This window comes from Uranotaenia lowii, chromosome 3 (genome assembly GCF_029784155.1).
Source record: "Uranotaenia lowii strain MFRU-FL chromosome 3, ASM2978415v1, whole genome shotgun sequence".
In the NCBI taxonomy this organism is placed as follows: Eukaryota; Metazoa; Arthropoda; class Insecta; order Diptera; family Culicidae; genus Uranotaenia; species Uranotaenia lowii.
The window spans coordinates 238,464,776-238,482,085 of record NC_073693.1 but is presented as its reverse complement, the minus strand read 5'-3'; the positions used below and the strand labels follow the sequence as shown (position 1 = coordinate 238,482,085).

General features: G+C 37.8%; 1 protein-coding gene across 1 annotated transcript in view; it reads left to right on the top strand.

The window, feature by feature from the left end:
* Window positions 1-17,310, top strand: part of LOC129754762 (uncharacterized) — a 53,026-nt gene that overhangs the window by 14,617 nt on the left and 21,099 nt on the right. The window contains exon 2 of the mRNA XM_055750985.1: window positions 16,838-16,950. Within this exon, the coding sequence (XP_055606960.1) occupies window positions 16,838-16,950 (113 nt within the window). The remainder of the gene's footprint in view (window positions 1-16,837; window positions 16,951-17,310) is intronic.

The window sequence follows — 17,310 nt, the reverse complement described above, 5'->3', positions numbered from 1 at the left end:
CGTTGGAGAGAGAAAGGGGGTTTCGAAACATAAAAAAAAACATTTGTCGTACTCAAATATACTTTCATGATAAATTTGGTTTTTTTATTCGATTAGCTCTCGATTAATGCATAATACTATATAGGAGACCCCCTTCTTTTTATACCACCAGGGGAAGAACAGATGGGTCTCAAACATCGTAAAAACTTGACTAGTAGCCTTATACCTTCTTATGTGAAATTTCGGTTCATTTGCATGATCAGATATCGTATTATGCATCAAATTGTATGTAAGACTACCTCCCCTCCCTTCATATCTCCTTAATCGAAGAGGGTGCAGTCCCAAATAATCATAGACACATTTCTCGTACCCGAATAATTACCCATGTCAAATTTGGTTTGCTTAATTAGTTCTCGAATTGTGTGAAAAATTGAATGGAAGCCCTCCCGGCTCTCTATTTTCCCATTGGAAGAAGGGAGGGGTACCAAACCACTTTAGGAACATTTTTAGTTACCGAATATACTACCATACTAAATTTGGCTTCATTTGCTAGATCGGTTCTCGAATTATTCAAACATTTTTATTTCGTTTAAGAGACCTCCTACCCCCTTCCAGAGAGTGGGAGAGGTCACAAACCATAATAGGAACCTTCCTTGGCCTCTAATACCCCACATACCAAGTTTCACACAAATCGGTTCAGTAGTTCCCGAGTCTATAGGGAACAGACAGAAATTCATTTTTATTTTAAATTTTATTTAAATATCTAAAGTCTTTATTCGCTGTATATTTACAGACTGAGACTGATTTTTTAAAACTAGCTTACAGTATGTCCCATAAAAAGCGAAAATTTTTAGTAGTCTGTCTTGGGTTGTTTTTACTACTTTTGAGGATATTGTTTTGTGAATGTATTAGCTCTAACCTTTATCTGTCAATTGACGTAAACAACGCAGTAGTACAGCATCCGCTAGAATGGCAAGATGTACACAAATCAGATCGTGCCCAGTTTGCTTCTCCCAAAAATCTCCCAAGAAAATTTCGGCGACTGTAGCATAAGACTGAGTCGATTCCGGGTTATTTTCGATTTTTTCAAACCCTGGGGTCTTAAAAGCTTCGTTTTGGTTTAAAACTCATCCATAATTTTTTGCAGAATTTTTAAATAATGTTTACATGAGTAAACTTGAACTTTAAGGTTCGTATAAGATTAAATATTTTGTACCTACTGAAAAATCAACATAATTTAAGTTTTTTATGTGGAACCGAGCCTGCTTAAGGTTGGCGTAAGGGCCAATTTATAGACACTAGATACAATGTATCACTACGCCATAAAGTCCACGTGGGGCCTCTACCCATAATCCTCATCCGGACCTGGAGGCAGGAGTGTAGCCGTGGTGGGATACCAAGTTGGCACTTCTGCGCTCAGCGGCTTACTCGATTTCAAGTCAAAACTCCAGCATATATACTCCTCCACTGAAGACTTGAGGTCCGGTCTTTACTCGTAGCTCGAAGGTGTTCAAAAACACTGCTAGAGACCAGTCTCTCCTCTAACGTCTTGAGGCCTTGATTCCGCTTGGTTTGACGTGAGGCCCTCTCATCTTTGCCCGTCCGAGTGCTGATCAAGAACAGCTTAGCCTGAACACGCGCCTATGTTCTGTACACGTCCGGAACTTTACGAAACTACTCGGGTGATTCCCGGCGAACACGTCATCCTACACTGACTGGAGTGACTTACCCACCGACAATGTAAAGTCACTCTACCCGAGAGTATTCCGTGGCGTGAATACCCTTCCCCCTACGAGTTTGACTGTGAAGAAGGTCATGTCTTATCTTCGCAGCCTCCGTCGCAGAGGGCGCGTTCTACTCGGATACTCTGCGACGGTAACGGTGGAGATATCCTACACAGCGTTCACGACATACAAGCAACTCGACATACGCTAAAGGTAAAGCCTTATCTCTGTATGCTTTACTGCTAGGTTCGGACGCACTCTACTCAGATGCTCCCCGGCGAAGAAGTCACCCTAGACCACGCGCCAAGTATTGCCATCCTCACACATCCTCCGCTTGATGTTGCCGGCTATCGTGTCGACTCCACAGGCGGCAAAACTGTTCGTGCGTACCCTTTCAAACCTCGGACAGTTGAATACTACTTGCTCTGGTGTCTCAAATGTGTCACCGCAGGTTGGACAGAATGGCGAGGCCACATGTGCAAACCGATGGTGGTACTGCATAAAGCATATGTGATCTGTTCAGAACTGTGTCATGCAGAAATCCACCTCTCCATGTTCCCGATCCATTTAAAATCCGACGTTTGAAATCAAGCGACGGGTCCACCGGCCGCGTTCCGAGTTGTCCCACTGGTGTTGCCAGATGGACATCGAGGCCTTTCTGGCATCGGGTATGTGCCTGTGCACGTAGCAGAGGATATCTTCTCTGACAAGACCGAGATCGACATGTCCTCCGCTACAACATCAGCTGCTACCAAGAACACTGTTCGGTATGCGTTGTTAACCCACAGGTTCATCAGCCGCTACACGCTGCAGAGCTTCTGCAGATTACACTGCCTGCTCAAGGCTGCCACTACGAACTGCAAAATGGAAGAGGTCACGCTCGCCAGGACCATCCTTCTGCTGTACCAGAACGCTGAATTGACCCGCGAGAGCGCAGCCGTCGCCACTGCCACTCTTTTGCAGGTGTAATCGATGATAGCCCGTGAAACTCATTCGATCGTCGATCATCACCCCTAAGTACTTGATCGCACTTGATCTCAAGTTTGCGATCAGCACCAGCGGTTTTGTGGTGAGCCAGCTGCAAGCTCTTGGAGCGCATCCAACTTTCCAATTGTTTGATCGCTATTGTGGCAAGTAGCTGGACTTCCTATGTTTGTGGGCCCGTTGCCAGGAGAAACACGTCGTCGGCAAATCCCACAAGTCTCATTCCCGAGGGGAGACGCAGTTTTAGCAGTTTGTGGTTGATGATGCTCAATAATACAGGTCCAAGTGTCGATCCTTGCGGATCCTCTACCGAGACACTCACTGTTTCTAGTCCATCGTTGACCATATACTGTAGCTGGCGGTTACAGAAGTAACACTCCACCATCCTACAGATATATGCCGGAATCCTCATACAAATGAGCGACGTCGCAATCACTTCCCAACTGACGCTACCTACCCCACGTCAAGGGTAGCCGCTGCGCAAAATCGCTCTCATCTCCTCTTTTTCAGCCTGGCTTCGTCTGCTTCTTCGTCTGACTAATCGAATGGCATCCACAGTGCTGCGGCCTTTCCGAAAACCAAACTGTTTATAAATACCTATCACGAAGATAAGCGGCCCAAGATGACTACCCTACGGAACACCAGACGGCATGTCGAACATGGAAGAGTCTACTAAGTCTACTAAGTTTTTCTCTTACGTTACTGTGAGGTACTTTGTCGAAGGCCTTAGAAAAATCGACGTATATCGAATCAACTTGCAGTTTCTTACCTGTTGCAGTATGGAAATCACTCACATCGATCATTAGACTTATTCTGGTTGATCTTTTCTTGATAAATTCGTGCTGAACCTCGGTAGGTATAGTCATTCGTATATAAGAACTTCTAGCGCCTTCGAAAAAAAAACAGCAAAGAATTGAAATTGACCTGTAATCCTCCAAACGATGAGCCAACCTCAGGCCTTTCGAAGAATGCAATAAATTCAGTACTTCGAGAACTTCATGGTTGATGAAAAAAGGTTGCGGTAAACTGATATCGTAGTTAGGCAGTGTTCCAAAAAAACATTAGTACAATCACGAGTGTACGAGCTAAAACACGCTGCTAAATAAATCGGGAATCAAGTCAGCTGACTCTTGATGCTTTCCGACGTGGGTCCTCGAAGCGTATCAGACGTTGGGATGCAGTTAGACAAATTTACTTAGTTCAGCAGCTTCTTAATTTCCAAACATTACATGATCGTAAAGTTATCAAATTACAAGATATGATTGGAGATAGTTTATTTTAAAAATAATTTGGTTGGACGACAATTATCGAGCTCGTCTTCGTGTCGGGCCCCTAGGATCAAATATGAATTTGGTTTCTGAACCAAAATGGCAATATTGGGACAATCGGGTCTGGTAGGCAAAATTTCTTTTCCGGTCCAGCTCTGGCGAGCTTGTCGGCACTCGTAGAAGGTTTAAACCGTTGCCTTCTGCAAGTTATTTGATTGCGTTCCGTCATGTGATTACCGATTTTTCATTTATCTAGAACTACAACAGTCAATTGATAGCTACTTGGGATATCTGAACAGACATAAATTGTTCTTAAAATAGTTTTTCTTGGAATCCTGAAAATCTATACAATTGAGCTTGTTTTGTGAGTCACGTGACGAGACGTGCAAAATTTCACATCGTTGTGATGACTCCAGAAACCATTTTATGCTAGAAATTGCGCTAAGATGACTTGTGATCGGTTTTTTGGAGCTCATCCAAACTCACCTCGTTTTTCTGAAACATTTCCTTGAGTCAGGATAAAGAAGTGAAATTTCGCGAATCAAGTCACTCGACTTATAGAATAACCCACAATATCTTTCTAGAGGTTGAGTATGTTCTATAATCTAAATATATTCATCTCGTAACAGTAAATACCTGAACCAAACAATATCTTAATTTTAATTGAATTGAACTGGAAACAACATTTTAGGCAATAAATCTGTTAAAATGTTATCAATCCAGCTAAAAAGTTGTGCTGAGAGTGAAACTTCAGAATTGATCGTATTGCGTCAATAATGGAGGATGAGATAATAGCGATGAGTAGCGAGCCCTATTATTTTTTGCACAATCAACTTCAGTGCATCTTCGATGAATTGGAACAAAAGTTGATACTCATCACCCAGCAACAGCTGTTCCCATTGCACAATTTTACGGTAGGCTCGGTTCCGAGTGAGTGAATTAGTAATTACCCGTTTGCCAGAACCGCTTTTAGTTAAACCTGACCATCGCAAATCATCGCCCCGCCGCGTAGCTTGTATGGGTACGCAAAATAGTCATAATCAGCAAACAAGGCACGGGTAAAAGTGTGCTAACATGACTTTAATTGATGACATGGCTGGATAAGTTACTATTAAGCTGCGGCTACCAGCACTCATCAACCGGACACGCCGCACCATTAATGAATGAATGTACCGCGCCGTGAGTTCTCACAATTGTTCTAAGCCCAATACAAAATGCAGCAGCCCTATCATGATGCTATGGATTTACACCTCAAAACAAGGCAAATGCAGAATTAAGAAGCAACTTCAATCGATTGCTTACACACATGGTAATTCTTTCGATTGAACTCATGTTGTTCTTTGTTTAATAATTTTCTGGGTAAACAGAATGAAATCTAAGATAAATTTTCCATTGAAAAATTCTGTAAATAAACTAGTACAAGGTAAATTCCATGGGTGTAATGTTTGGAATTTAATAAGAAGCTGCTGAACTTATTTAATTTGCTTAGGGCAAATGGGTAGCTAAGAAGATCCCTGATAGTTATTTACGAGGGAATTCACCGAAAAGATAAAAGTGGTTTAGCACGTGAACTGTAAGTTGATCGCTGATTTATTGACACGAAAACTAATCACCATATAACTGAAATTAGAAACGATAGAATCGATGGAATTATACCGCCCAGATTTAATTACTGTTTCATTTCTCGGAAAAAGTGAAAATAGTCAACCGGTTATTGAATCGCAGTTGAGCTTCTATTGAATATTTATTCATAACAATTAATTCTGGCTCTGTAACTAGGCATTTTTTTTCTAAAGTGAGAGCGATGAAACACCAACTTTTTGTCGGCGCTAGTAAGCTTCGAAATCAATGGCCTGAAATTACATATACATACCGGTGTCGGTTAGATAGGTGAGGAACTACGGGAAGTTATGCAATTTCTTATTTTCCCCGTAAGATAGCTCTCTTTCAGAGAACTTACACCTTTTTTCCTCGAAACAGCTCACTGAAGACTGGCGGTTCGGTAATGATTGACTATTACTGGTTGATCAGTGGCAAAATCAGTAGGAATGCTATTAACTATGAATATGATTTTTGTACACGAACCAAAGTATCTATCCTTCAAATGATTAAATCTGTTTTACTTCTATTTTTACATACTCCAAATATAACATAGCGTTGAAATAAATTCAATAGCTTTTAAGTTACATTAATCCTTCAAAGGTATTGTTTACATATCATATTTCGTCTTTTCATCTTTCGGCTTCTGAAGACTGGAAATGTGGACTCTTATGGAGCTCTTCAGTTGACGCTTCATACGAGTAAATATATTCTGTAATGTCCATATCAACTGTTATTCATTATTCAAATGGAAAAAAAATGTTTTCACTGCCATCAAACAGTGCTCATTTGAATTTGCTTTGAATGTAGAAAAATTTTCCAGTTTGAATTTTTATTATTCGTCGGGCGTTATTGTTACTATTTTCTCACTGAACACATTCATTACACAAATTTTGGTGAACCTTCATACAACTTGGACTTATGATTGAGCTCAGGTTTTCTGAGCAACGTGTTAACACGTTCGTCGCCATGGGACCCGTATTCGTGTGACGGGTATGAACGTGTTAACACTTTCGGTGCCACGCTCATTTTGGAAGTTTTACTAGCCGGGCTCAAAGAAACTCTCGGAGCGAAAAAGTTGGAAAGGAGAACTTCAGATTTGCAACGTGAGGCTAAACTGAGCGGCACACATTTTTTATGTGACGGGGCCTCCCAGGAAAAACACCCGTCACCCGAATATGAGTCCCATGGCGACGAACGTGTTAAATGAGCAAACATAAACAATTTCTCTCCTCTCCTCTCTTACTTCGGTCACCACCAGCCCCCTCACTATTTTGATACTCTGCTGCCCTCCATGTGGTGCCGTGGTGCTGCTGGTTTCTTGACAGTATTGCACTTATTGCTGTTTTGTGTTCGATTATACCCTTAGTTTTGCACCGATAGTGAACTGAGCACGAACAGTGAAAACCTCTGAAAATATCTTGTTTTGCTTGTAGAGTGTCAAATTTTCGGCCATCATGACGTTCCCCAAAATCGGAAAATTTGTCGATCCTTTTCCAGGGAATTCCCAGATCCTGGAAAAAAATGACAAACAAAAACACTTTAGGTAATGCATACGAAACCCTTTCTATATGATATTTTCACATTTTAAGATGTAGTATTGTTAAACATTTAAAATTATTTTAATACCTCAAAAATTTATTTGGAAATAATAAAACCCCATAAAACCAACAAATGCTACTATTTGTTTACATCATTTAAATGTTAAAACTATGCACGTAAAGGAAAAGTCGGGTAATATAGAAACAGCAGGTAAAACTGACATTTTCAAGATTTCGAAAATAACAATGTGTTCGGACCGATTTTGAAACCACTATTTGTAGCACATTCTTATACTGCAGCTCAAAACTGAAAATTTTATTATTCATTATAAGGCACGTTAATTTTGATAAATAAAACTTACATTAGTAGTTTAAGGTAAAATACGATCCTAAACAATTCACTTTAACTGATCTTCACGTACAATTTTGATCTCACTACAATTATCTGTAGGTAAATTAATATTTTAACCGCTTGAATATACAATCCAAATAAACTCCTTACATTTTCCAAAAGCTGTTAATTTTAACATAAAATATTCCTGTTGGACACTTAATTTACAATTTTAGTTGTAGTTTTTTAAACTGGTAATCTTGTTATTTTTGTTCCCTCATTTTTGTTGTTGTTATTTTGTTTACGCTGGGCCACATTGAACCAATAATGTTTGAAAAATTTTTCAGTGAAAACTCGTAAAATGAGATTTCAAAGAAAACCAGCATTATTTTTCAAACGTTTTCTAGAAGCTGGATCATGGTTGATAATTAACCTTTTTCGGAAAGGAGGGAACGAGGTTCAGTTTTTAAAGAATAAAATGTATGTGTTTGTGTTCGTTTTTTTTAAATTTATAGTCGTTCCAAATATGAATTCTTTCCGAAGCTCTATATTAAACTTTGGTTTTCTAGCATTAGTTTATCCCAATGGATAATTATTCCTATAACAATGCCTCCACGATAAATGCTATACCGAAAGCTGTGCTTCATAGAGTTCTTTGTGAAGACATGCTAAATATTTGTCATATCATCGTTCAAAGCCTCTGCGCCCGTCGTTTATCTAAATTCAATGAACTTAAATATCTATTTATTAATAGTAAAGTAGATATAATCTTCATGACCGAGACATGGCTTGGTGAAACTGTTAATGCTACCGTTAGTACAATCGATGGCTACAATTTGATAAGGAATGATCGCAACAGGCATGGAGCTGGCATTTGCGTTTACTTCAGAAACAAACTTAAATGTAAAACTCTTATGAAATCAGACAACAATAAAGTGAATTGTACCGAATTCATTCTCTTGGAATTGTTCCTGAATGAAACTTAACTTTTGCTCGGTGTATATTACAATCCTCCCGAACGTGATTGCTCAGATCTTTTACTTAGTCATGTCGAACAATTCGCCTTGATCTATAACAGCTGGTGGTGGTGATTTCAACTTGGACCTGTTAAAGCATTCTTCAAGAAATCAAAAATTCAAGGATTTCATGAACTCCACAAATTTTTGCTTCTTTAATTCTGAACCTACTTTTTTTCACGCAACTGGATGCTCTTTACTCGATTTACTTATATCTGATTCGCCTGATAGTATACACAGATTTAGTCAAATTTCCCTACCTGGCATTTCTCACCATGATTTAATTTTTTCTTCTTTAAATTTTCCCTAAATTAATGAGCCAGACGGATACTGGTTCCGCGACTACGAAAACTTTGATGGAAGCGCTCTTTCCACTACTCTTACTAATGTCAGCTGGAATAGCTTTCAAAGTATTGAAAATCCATATATGCTTGTTGAGCTTGTTAATAGATTTCTGTTGAATGTTCACAATACTTTTTTTCCACTAAAATTCAGAAAAAAATCGAAATAATGTGTGGTTTTTTAACGAGATAAATCATGCAATGATAAACAGGGATTTAGCTCACAACCATTGGAAAAATTCAAAACTAATAACTTGAACTAGTTTGGTTTAACCAAATCACCAGGAAATACAGCAACAACAAATTTTACAGCTAATGAAATCAATAATTATTTCTCCTCATATTTTTCTAGAACTAGCAATGAACAACAGTATTATCCGAATAACTTACACGGCTTTGATTTCAAACATTTTGAAGAATATGAAATCATAAACGCAGTTCATTCTATCAAATAAAATTCAATCGGAATGGATGATATTCCTATCAAACTAATCAAAATAATTTTACCATATATTCTACCCGCTATTAGTCATATTTTTAACATAATTATTAAAACTTCAAGATTTCCGTATCAATGGAAACAATCGAAAGTTATTCCTATTAAAAAAAAGCTAAATCACATGAATTATCCAATCTTAGACCAATCAGTATATTAAGTACAATATCCAAAATCTTTGAAAAATTGATTAAATATCAGATAACTGAATACCTTAACCAAAACAACATTCTTTTTGAATTTCAATCCGGATTTCGTTCATCTCACAGCACAGAAACCGCTCTTATGAAAGTAAATGACGACATTGCGTACACCTTAGATAAAAAAGGATTTGCAGCTCTGTTGTTAATAGATTTTGCAGAAGCCTTCGATCACGTTTCGCATTCAAAGCTTGTTAACAAACTGAAAACCAAATACAATTTTTCAAGACCAGCTTCCGAACTTGTTCAATCGTATCTTGAAGGGCGCTCTCAAACTGTATTTTTCAACGAATGTTTTTCTGAATTTGTATCCATTCATTCGGGAGTTCCGCAAGGATCGATTTTGGGACCTTTATTTTTCTCGCTTTTTATAAACGACCTTCCATCTGTTCTACAGCACTGCTCAATTAATCTATTTGATGCTGATGTACAAATATACCTCTGCGAGAAAAAAACATCAAACCTGAATGATTTTTACGCAAAAATAACCCAGGATCTTGCTAAAATAAATGAATGGTCTGATGTTAAACTCTTACCAATAAACCCCTCAAAAACCAAAGCACTGTGTTTTGGTAGACAGTTAACCTCACAAGTTTCTCCACAAGTTGTTCTTAACAACACTACTATTCAGTTTGTAGACTATTCTGAAAACCTCGGAGTAATTTTCGAACGGGATCTTTCTTGGAATCGACATATTAATGCTCAATGCTGCAAAATTTACGGTGCGCTAAAAAGACTAAACCTGACGACAAATCACTTGGACGTCTCTACAAAATTGAAACTTTTTAAAACCTATGTTTATCCTCTGTTTATTTACGGTGATTTTCTTTATTCCAATGCCTTAGAAAGATCCGTTAGTAGGTTGCGCATAGCTCTTAACTCCTGCGTACGATATGTTTTCAATTTGTCACGTTTCTCTTGAGTGTCACATTTACAAAAACTAAACATTGGTTGTTCATTTGAAAGTTTTCGGTAGTAGCGTTCTTGTGTGGTATTGCACAGAATTTTAAAATCCGGAAAACCACTATATTTGAAAAATATACTAATCCCGTTAAGAAATTCTAGAACCAGGAATATTGTAGTCCCTTTGCATAGTACTACTTATTACGGTAGATCTTTCTTCGTGAGAGGTGTTGTGTATTGGAATAATCTTCCCTTTAATCTAAAATCAATTCAAAATAAATCAGAGTGCAAAAGGAGTTTGCTGGAGGAATTCGTGGAGTAAGAACGACATATAAACACAAAAGAATCAGTATGATGGAACGATTAGTTGGTAAGGAATTATTAGAAATGAAACTACCACATTGTAACATTTAAGAAGATTTTTATCTAATTATAATAAATATGACGATAAATCAAATCTCTGTTTAAAATAGTTTGCTTTGTATCCGGCTCACTATGAAACCTTTCCATTTATGACATGTGTCGACGAAAATGTAATGATATCGACGTTTTTTGTTCCGGCAGTTCAAAATGACTTCTTGAGTGTGACCATCGCATCCAGCCGATCCAGTTGTCGGAAAAAAAAATCAAAGCTCATTCGAATTCACTTTCTCTGAAAATGTTCCGGAACAGCTCCTGGCTGTTCACGGAGAAGATCCATTCATTCGTAGCTGACGTTTCTTAATCTAAACGGGTGTTATCTGGAATATAGAAAGGTATTTCATTTAATATAAGTCCATAAAAAAGATTAACTGAAGAATTGCCTTTCAACCTTTTATGGAACCCAATTTCTAAGCACATAAATTGGAATAGAACTATATAGGACCGTTCTATTTTTTTGACCGTGGTTTGTTCCACATCCTGTGCCATTTCGATTGCGGAACAGCACTTTTCCACTGCTGGACGAGTTTGTAATTTTATCGGACTGTTTCACCTACAGGTTTAAAAACGGATAATCAAGGATATGCTATTGGAATTTATTTTTCTCCTTACCAGCATTCAAATTTGTTCCGCCGGATCTGATGGCCACTTGGATCTTCTTCCAGTTCCTCGATTGTTAAATTGTTCGGCATAAACGGGCAGATTTAGAAGCAGTAAAATGATCAAAACCGAATATTTGATGCGCTGGCAAATGTGCCAACACATTTGATACTATGGAAAACAATAGCCGCAATACTTTTTCTCCATTGAATTTAACCATTTTCTGCGATTTCGTTCGGAACTCCAGAAATGGTTGAAATTCAGCAATTGATCTTGGTTAAAAACTACAATTTTCGAAGTTTTTCAAGAAATAACATAAAATGAATGAAAAAAAGTAAAAAATGGTTAATAAAAAATGAGCGTGTATTGTTCTATGCAAACTTCTTCTTCACGCCTGCCGTTTGACACATTTCCCAAGGGTTCGAAAGTGTTGTTATAAATTGTGCCCAGCTCTAAAGCAGTGGCGTCCACACAATGTTTGTTACAAATCTCATGATGGGAATATGTTTGCCTCAGAGTATCAACTCTTTCGAGACCATTTGTCTATTTTCTTCAAGCAAGGTCTCAGAATATTAAACGATACCAACAAAAACCTTGAAGATATATCATATATGATGTCATTTTCTCTCCTCAGAAAATCGTTCAAAACTCGAAACATTTTCGAAAATTTCAACCGTTTTCGAATGTGGAGTGTTTATTAAGCTTCTCTTAAAACATCTGGAGGAAAATCAGTAAATTTAATTCGAAAGGATTGAGCAACGAATGTTTGTTTCAAAAGTTCCTAAAGCGGGTAAGACTAATACCTCAAATGGACATATAAGTTTCTTCAGGTATTTAAAATTTTTGATCGGTTTTATCCTCCATATGTCTTAATAAGACTTTGGCGAGAGCAATTGTCGGTCGAAAAGCGCTCAGCATATCAAGCAAATCTGTAAAAACTGTAGACAGCGCCTATAAAATACGGAATTCCAAAAACCACACTCTTTCGCTACAGTTGTCTCCATTTTTGTTTAAAACCGTTCTCAAACCATTTGTACAAAAAGTGTCGTTTCTTTGTAGGTGATTTTGTTACTCTAAACAGTTTGCAAAATGTATGTTCCAAATGATGAGTGTTGCGAAATAGAACGTTCCAATTCGACTTGTAGTGTCTAGTTTACATTTTTATTTGGCGTTTTTCACTTTAACCTTACGTTTCCGATGAAAAAATACGTTTTTTTTATCAAACTCAATGTACCATCAAGTCACCATTCACCGCCCAGACACCATTTACCGCCCAAAATCACCCTTTTGTTTGTATTTTGAAAAAAACTGGGATGTTTTCTCCAAAAATAAGACCTGTGTTCTGTTTCGGCATCATTATTCGACCATTTCACTGAAAAAACATCACTTAATTATGCTAACTATAGCCAGAAATAAAATATTTGGTTTTTGGTTTCCGGTCAAATGTTGAATTCGACGCCTGTTAGCAAACTAAGCATTACTGTACTCCTAGGGCAAATAGTGTTTTTGTTTACTAGATAGTACCTATTTGACCTAAGATCGACTTGAAACGATAGTTTTATTTTCGATGAATAGATTTGCATCGGAAAATTTTCGATTTTTTCAATAGTTGTTGTTTTTTGAAGCGTTTAGTGATGGGCGGTAATTGGTGTATATAAAAAAGTGTGGGTTCCTAATGACCGGTCACGCACAATTTCTTTATTTTTTAAGCATTTATTGTGTCAAATGAGTAAATTGTAAGAAGCATTTATTTGGATTATGTTAGAAAATGATGTTTTATCGTTGAAAGTAACCGGCTACTTGAGGCTGTAAGCCGGGAATCATCATTTTGTCAGTCAACGCACTTTATTAAAATTTGTACAAAATTTGCGGGAAAAATTTCACAAAATGTATTCTCTCAAGATCCAAAACATGGTTTTGACAGCTCGTTACATGGAAAACACTAAAAAGAACAGTTTTCGGGTTTTTAGATAGTTTTTCCTTAAGAAAACATTATCGATATCCGAAAAAGTCGAGTGGGCGGTAATAGGGCCAGTTGAACATCCCAAAGTTTAGTTAATAATTTTGAAAAGCGTACATTTTTCGCATTCCACTAAATTTTTTATTGAAAGTAGAGCAGTTTAGGGATGTATTGGAAAAGAAAGCGAATAAAAATCTGCCGTCGTTTTTTTATTACACATGTTTGAAGTTGAAAAACCGCTTAACTGGGCGGTAGATGGTGACATGATGGTATTAACCAATTTATACAAAAAAAAAAAAAAAATTCTAGGCCAAGTTTCAAGGCAGAACAATCATTTTCCTTCCTGAATCTGATCCACTATACCAATTCATGTAGTGTAAGTTTTTGGAAATTTAGCTTTACGTATTGGGTTCGGGAAATCCCGGGAGTTTTCAGCGTTTCTTGGGATTGGACACTCAAGTTGCTTGTGCCTTCACCAATACTAAACGTGAATTTTGACAGGTCGTGCTTCCCGATGTCAACAAATTGGAGGAAAGTGATAGCAAATATCAGCTGGTGATGGATTTTCACAGCTTGATGTTTACAGTTGGCATTATCGATTTCACGCACGCAAAACTAGATTTATGTTCGTTTTTGCAATACTATCGAAGTTTGAAAACGAATACGGTATTACGCACGCCATTTCTGCTACACATTTGTATTATAGTCCTACACTGAACCTATAATAAGAGTTTTTTTTTGTTTAAAATCGTCTGAATAGAAGTTCCCGAAGGGTCAGGATGGTGAATAATTTAAAATCGAGATGGTGCTTTCAAGGGCAATTTCTTAAATTCTTGTTTGAAAGTGTTTGTGTTCAGAATTCGAGTGGAGCGGTCGTTTTTTTTCGTTGGTGCGACGTATCGTTTAGCCTTGAGTAGCTGAGCTACTGTGCAATTTTGCTATTGTTTAAAACAATAGCACATATCCAGTCGGAGAGTTGTGTAACAATGGAATCCAAAATGGAAGAGGCGAGATCAAACTCGCTCAGAATATTTTTTGGCCTTGGAAAACCTGAGCCATCGAATGCCGAAATTTTTCAATTTATGAAGTCAAAAATGAAATTAGTTAGTGGAAACCTTTTGGCGATGTATAAAGAGCCAAGGGAACATTGTGTTTATTTGAAATTTAAAAGTGAAGATTTTCTTAAAGACACGTTGACCCGGTTGCCGTCCCAGATGGAATTTCAATACAGCGAGAATAGTGCTACGACGGTGACATTTTCCAAGGCATCTAGTGTGTTGAAATACGTTCGAATTTTTAGTTTGCCACCGGAGATAGACGATAAAGAGCTATCGGATGTTTTCTCAAAGTATGGAATCATTCAACGGATGGTCAGGGAGAAGTACGGAGGTGAAACAGGATTCCCAATCTGGACGGGTGTGCGAGGAATTCACATGGAAGTGAGCAATGAGATTCCTGCGACATTGCACGTGCGCAATTTTCAAGCACGCGTGTTCTATGAGGGACTTATAAACAAATGTTTTGTTTGCGGAAGCAAGGATCACATAAAAGCGTTGTGTCCGAAGCGTGTTACGGTCAATAATAGGTTGAATACGCAAGTTCTGAGATACAGCGACATTGCTGCTGGACCGAGTCGTTGCTTAGCTACGGTTACTGACAATGAGAGTGTAGAAACAACGGAACAAGAGCGGAATGAAGTATCTGAAATCGTGCCAGAAAACAGCGAGAAGGTGACCAGGAAGGAAAGAAACGAGCAAAATAGTGATTTGAGAACTCTAAAACATCCACCGGAGGCTTCGGGAACACCAATTCCAGAAAGTCTAAGACAGGACGCACTGGATAAGGAGATGGATTCGGCACCAACAAAAAAATATCCAGAGCGGGCGAAACGTGGTCGGCAGGAAACAAAAACTAGTAATAGAAATGGATCCGAAACATCCACTGAGTCAGATTCGGGATCAGTCACAATTCCATCTTTTCCTAGTTTCTTGGAAGCGCAAAGTGCTTTAACACGTAGTAGATCAAAATCGAAGCAGCAAAAACAGAATTGATTTGCTTTCCTGGCTCAGTAGATTGGAGTTTTGTTAAGCAAAGTGAGAGTTTGGGATATGAATAATAAAATCGTTGACAGAATTTAAGAACATGATAATCAAGGCATATGTAAATATTGGTAATGACATATTTTAAATGGTAAAGCTTTTCTTTCTGTATTAGTTCTAGATAATTAAAAACCTGAACACTGCTCTTTAGTTGTATTTATTATTATTAGATTTAATAAAAAAAAAAAAAATGAAAAAAAAAGTCGAAAGCATCTTTGAGAGCTTACAATTCAATAGGATACCATTCAAAACCTAAGGGACTATTGGTTGCGTGGGTTATGTGAATTTTTACATTTATCAAAAACATTCTCATCCATTTTTCTCGAGAAATAGCAAAAAATATCTAGCAACTTGTGACTTCCATTAAATCACCACCTCTGATGATTAGATCATCCTTCGATCAAAGGTGTGCTTCGTTTTCCGCGAAAAGTAATCAACAGTATAAGCATCGCAACAGGGCCGTATAATCAATGATCAATTTACTTAACATGTATGTAATCAACCCATATCAGCCGTTAAGGTCATTAGCTTGATCACTTCATCTGGGGGACAAAGCTACTCATTAGGATTTTTGCTGCGCTTATCGTATTACCCATTAGATAGCTTACCCAAACCTAGCAGTAAAGCTTTTCAGAATTTTTCCATTTTTGAACTGAAAAATGAAGTTTTTCATCTCTTCTCGCAAAGGATGCTATACCTGTTTTGGTTTCAGTTAGATTCTGTCATCCCAAAATGGCGCGTCCTCCACGACGGCTATCAGTATTCGCAGACCGGCTGATCTTGAAATTTTCAAAACGACAAAAACTAACGGATTTCGCGTTTCTGATCGCCATATGATCAATCGGAAGAGGCCAGCGCATCGCGTATTGATCAAATGAACGGTTTTAACCGTTTATGTTTATGGGCAGATTTTGCAATTCGTTGACCGGGCCCAAATTAAGAGCCGTTGTTTTCGAGCGAAGGTTTCGTCGCAAATATTCACCGGATCATCACAGCTTTTTTGGCGAGCAAATGTGAATGATCGAAATCGAAAACAATCTAATCTGTGAACTGAACTTGACCACGGCTTAAGTTCGGAACTGATTAGCATTGGCACCTGTTATTAGTGTGTCGTTAAAATTTCATCAACCGTTTTTCAACGATCGTAAACTTGATTTTGTCGTGACTGATTAGGTGCATCTTTCACCTTTAGAGCTATCTTTAAAGTAATGAGTCATCAACACAGAAGATACAGAAAGTTGAAGTTTGTTTTTGATTTCTATGCTCTAGTTTAAACATTCATTTATCAAAAAAAAATCGTTTTAAACATCCATCTCTCCTCAATTGACGTAACAACCCATTTTAACCGTCTCCACTTTCTTACGTTTTCGTTCCAGCTCCCCCGTATATAAAACAGTGCCGTCGTTCAGATCCGGAATTGATGCAGTGTTTGAAGGACGCCCTGCAGCATCTGAGGCCGTACCTGGCGAAGGGAATCCCTGAAATTAAGGTGAACTACCTACATGAACTACATTTATGCATGCAATGCATAAACATATCTTTTCCGGTCTTCCAACCGGTTAGTCGTTCGAGAAAGCGTCAGTTGAGATTGATTTTTTTTTGTGATCGACTTTGGGCTATAGGAGAGCCAAATTCCGCTTAATAACTCAATTTGTAACGAAAATATGCAATTGAAAATCAAGTTTCAGTGTTCCACATTACCATCATTTGATTGAAATCTTAGTTCTCAAATCTATCTTTAAAATATAAACGGAAAAAAATTAACATCTACCAGTTTTAAATTATCCTAAAACATGTGACATCCAGAAGAAAAATTAGGTTCAACCTGTAGTACCTGGTAAAGTCATGA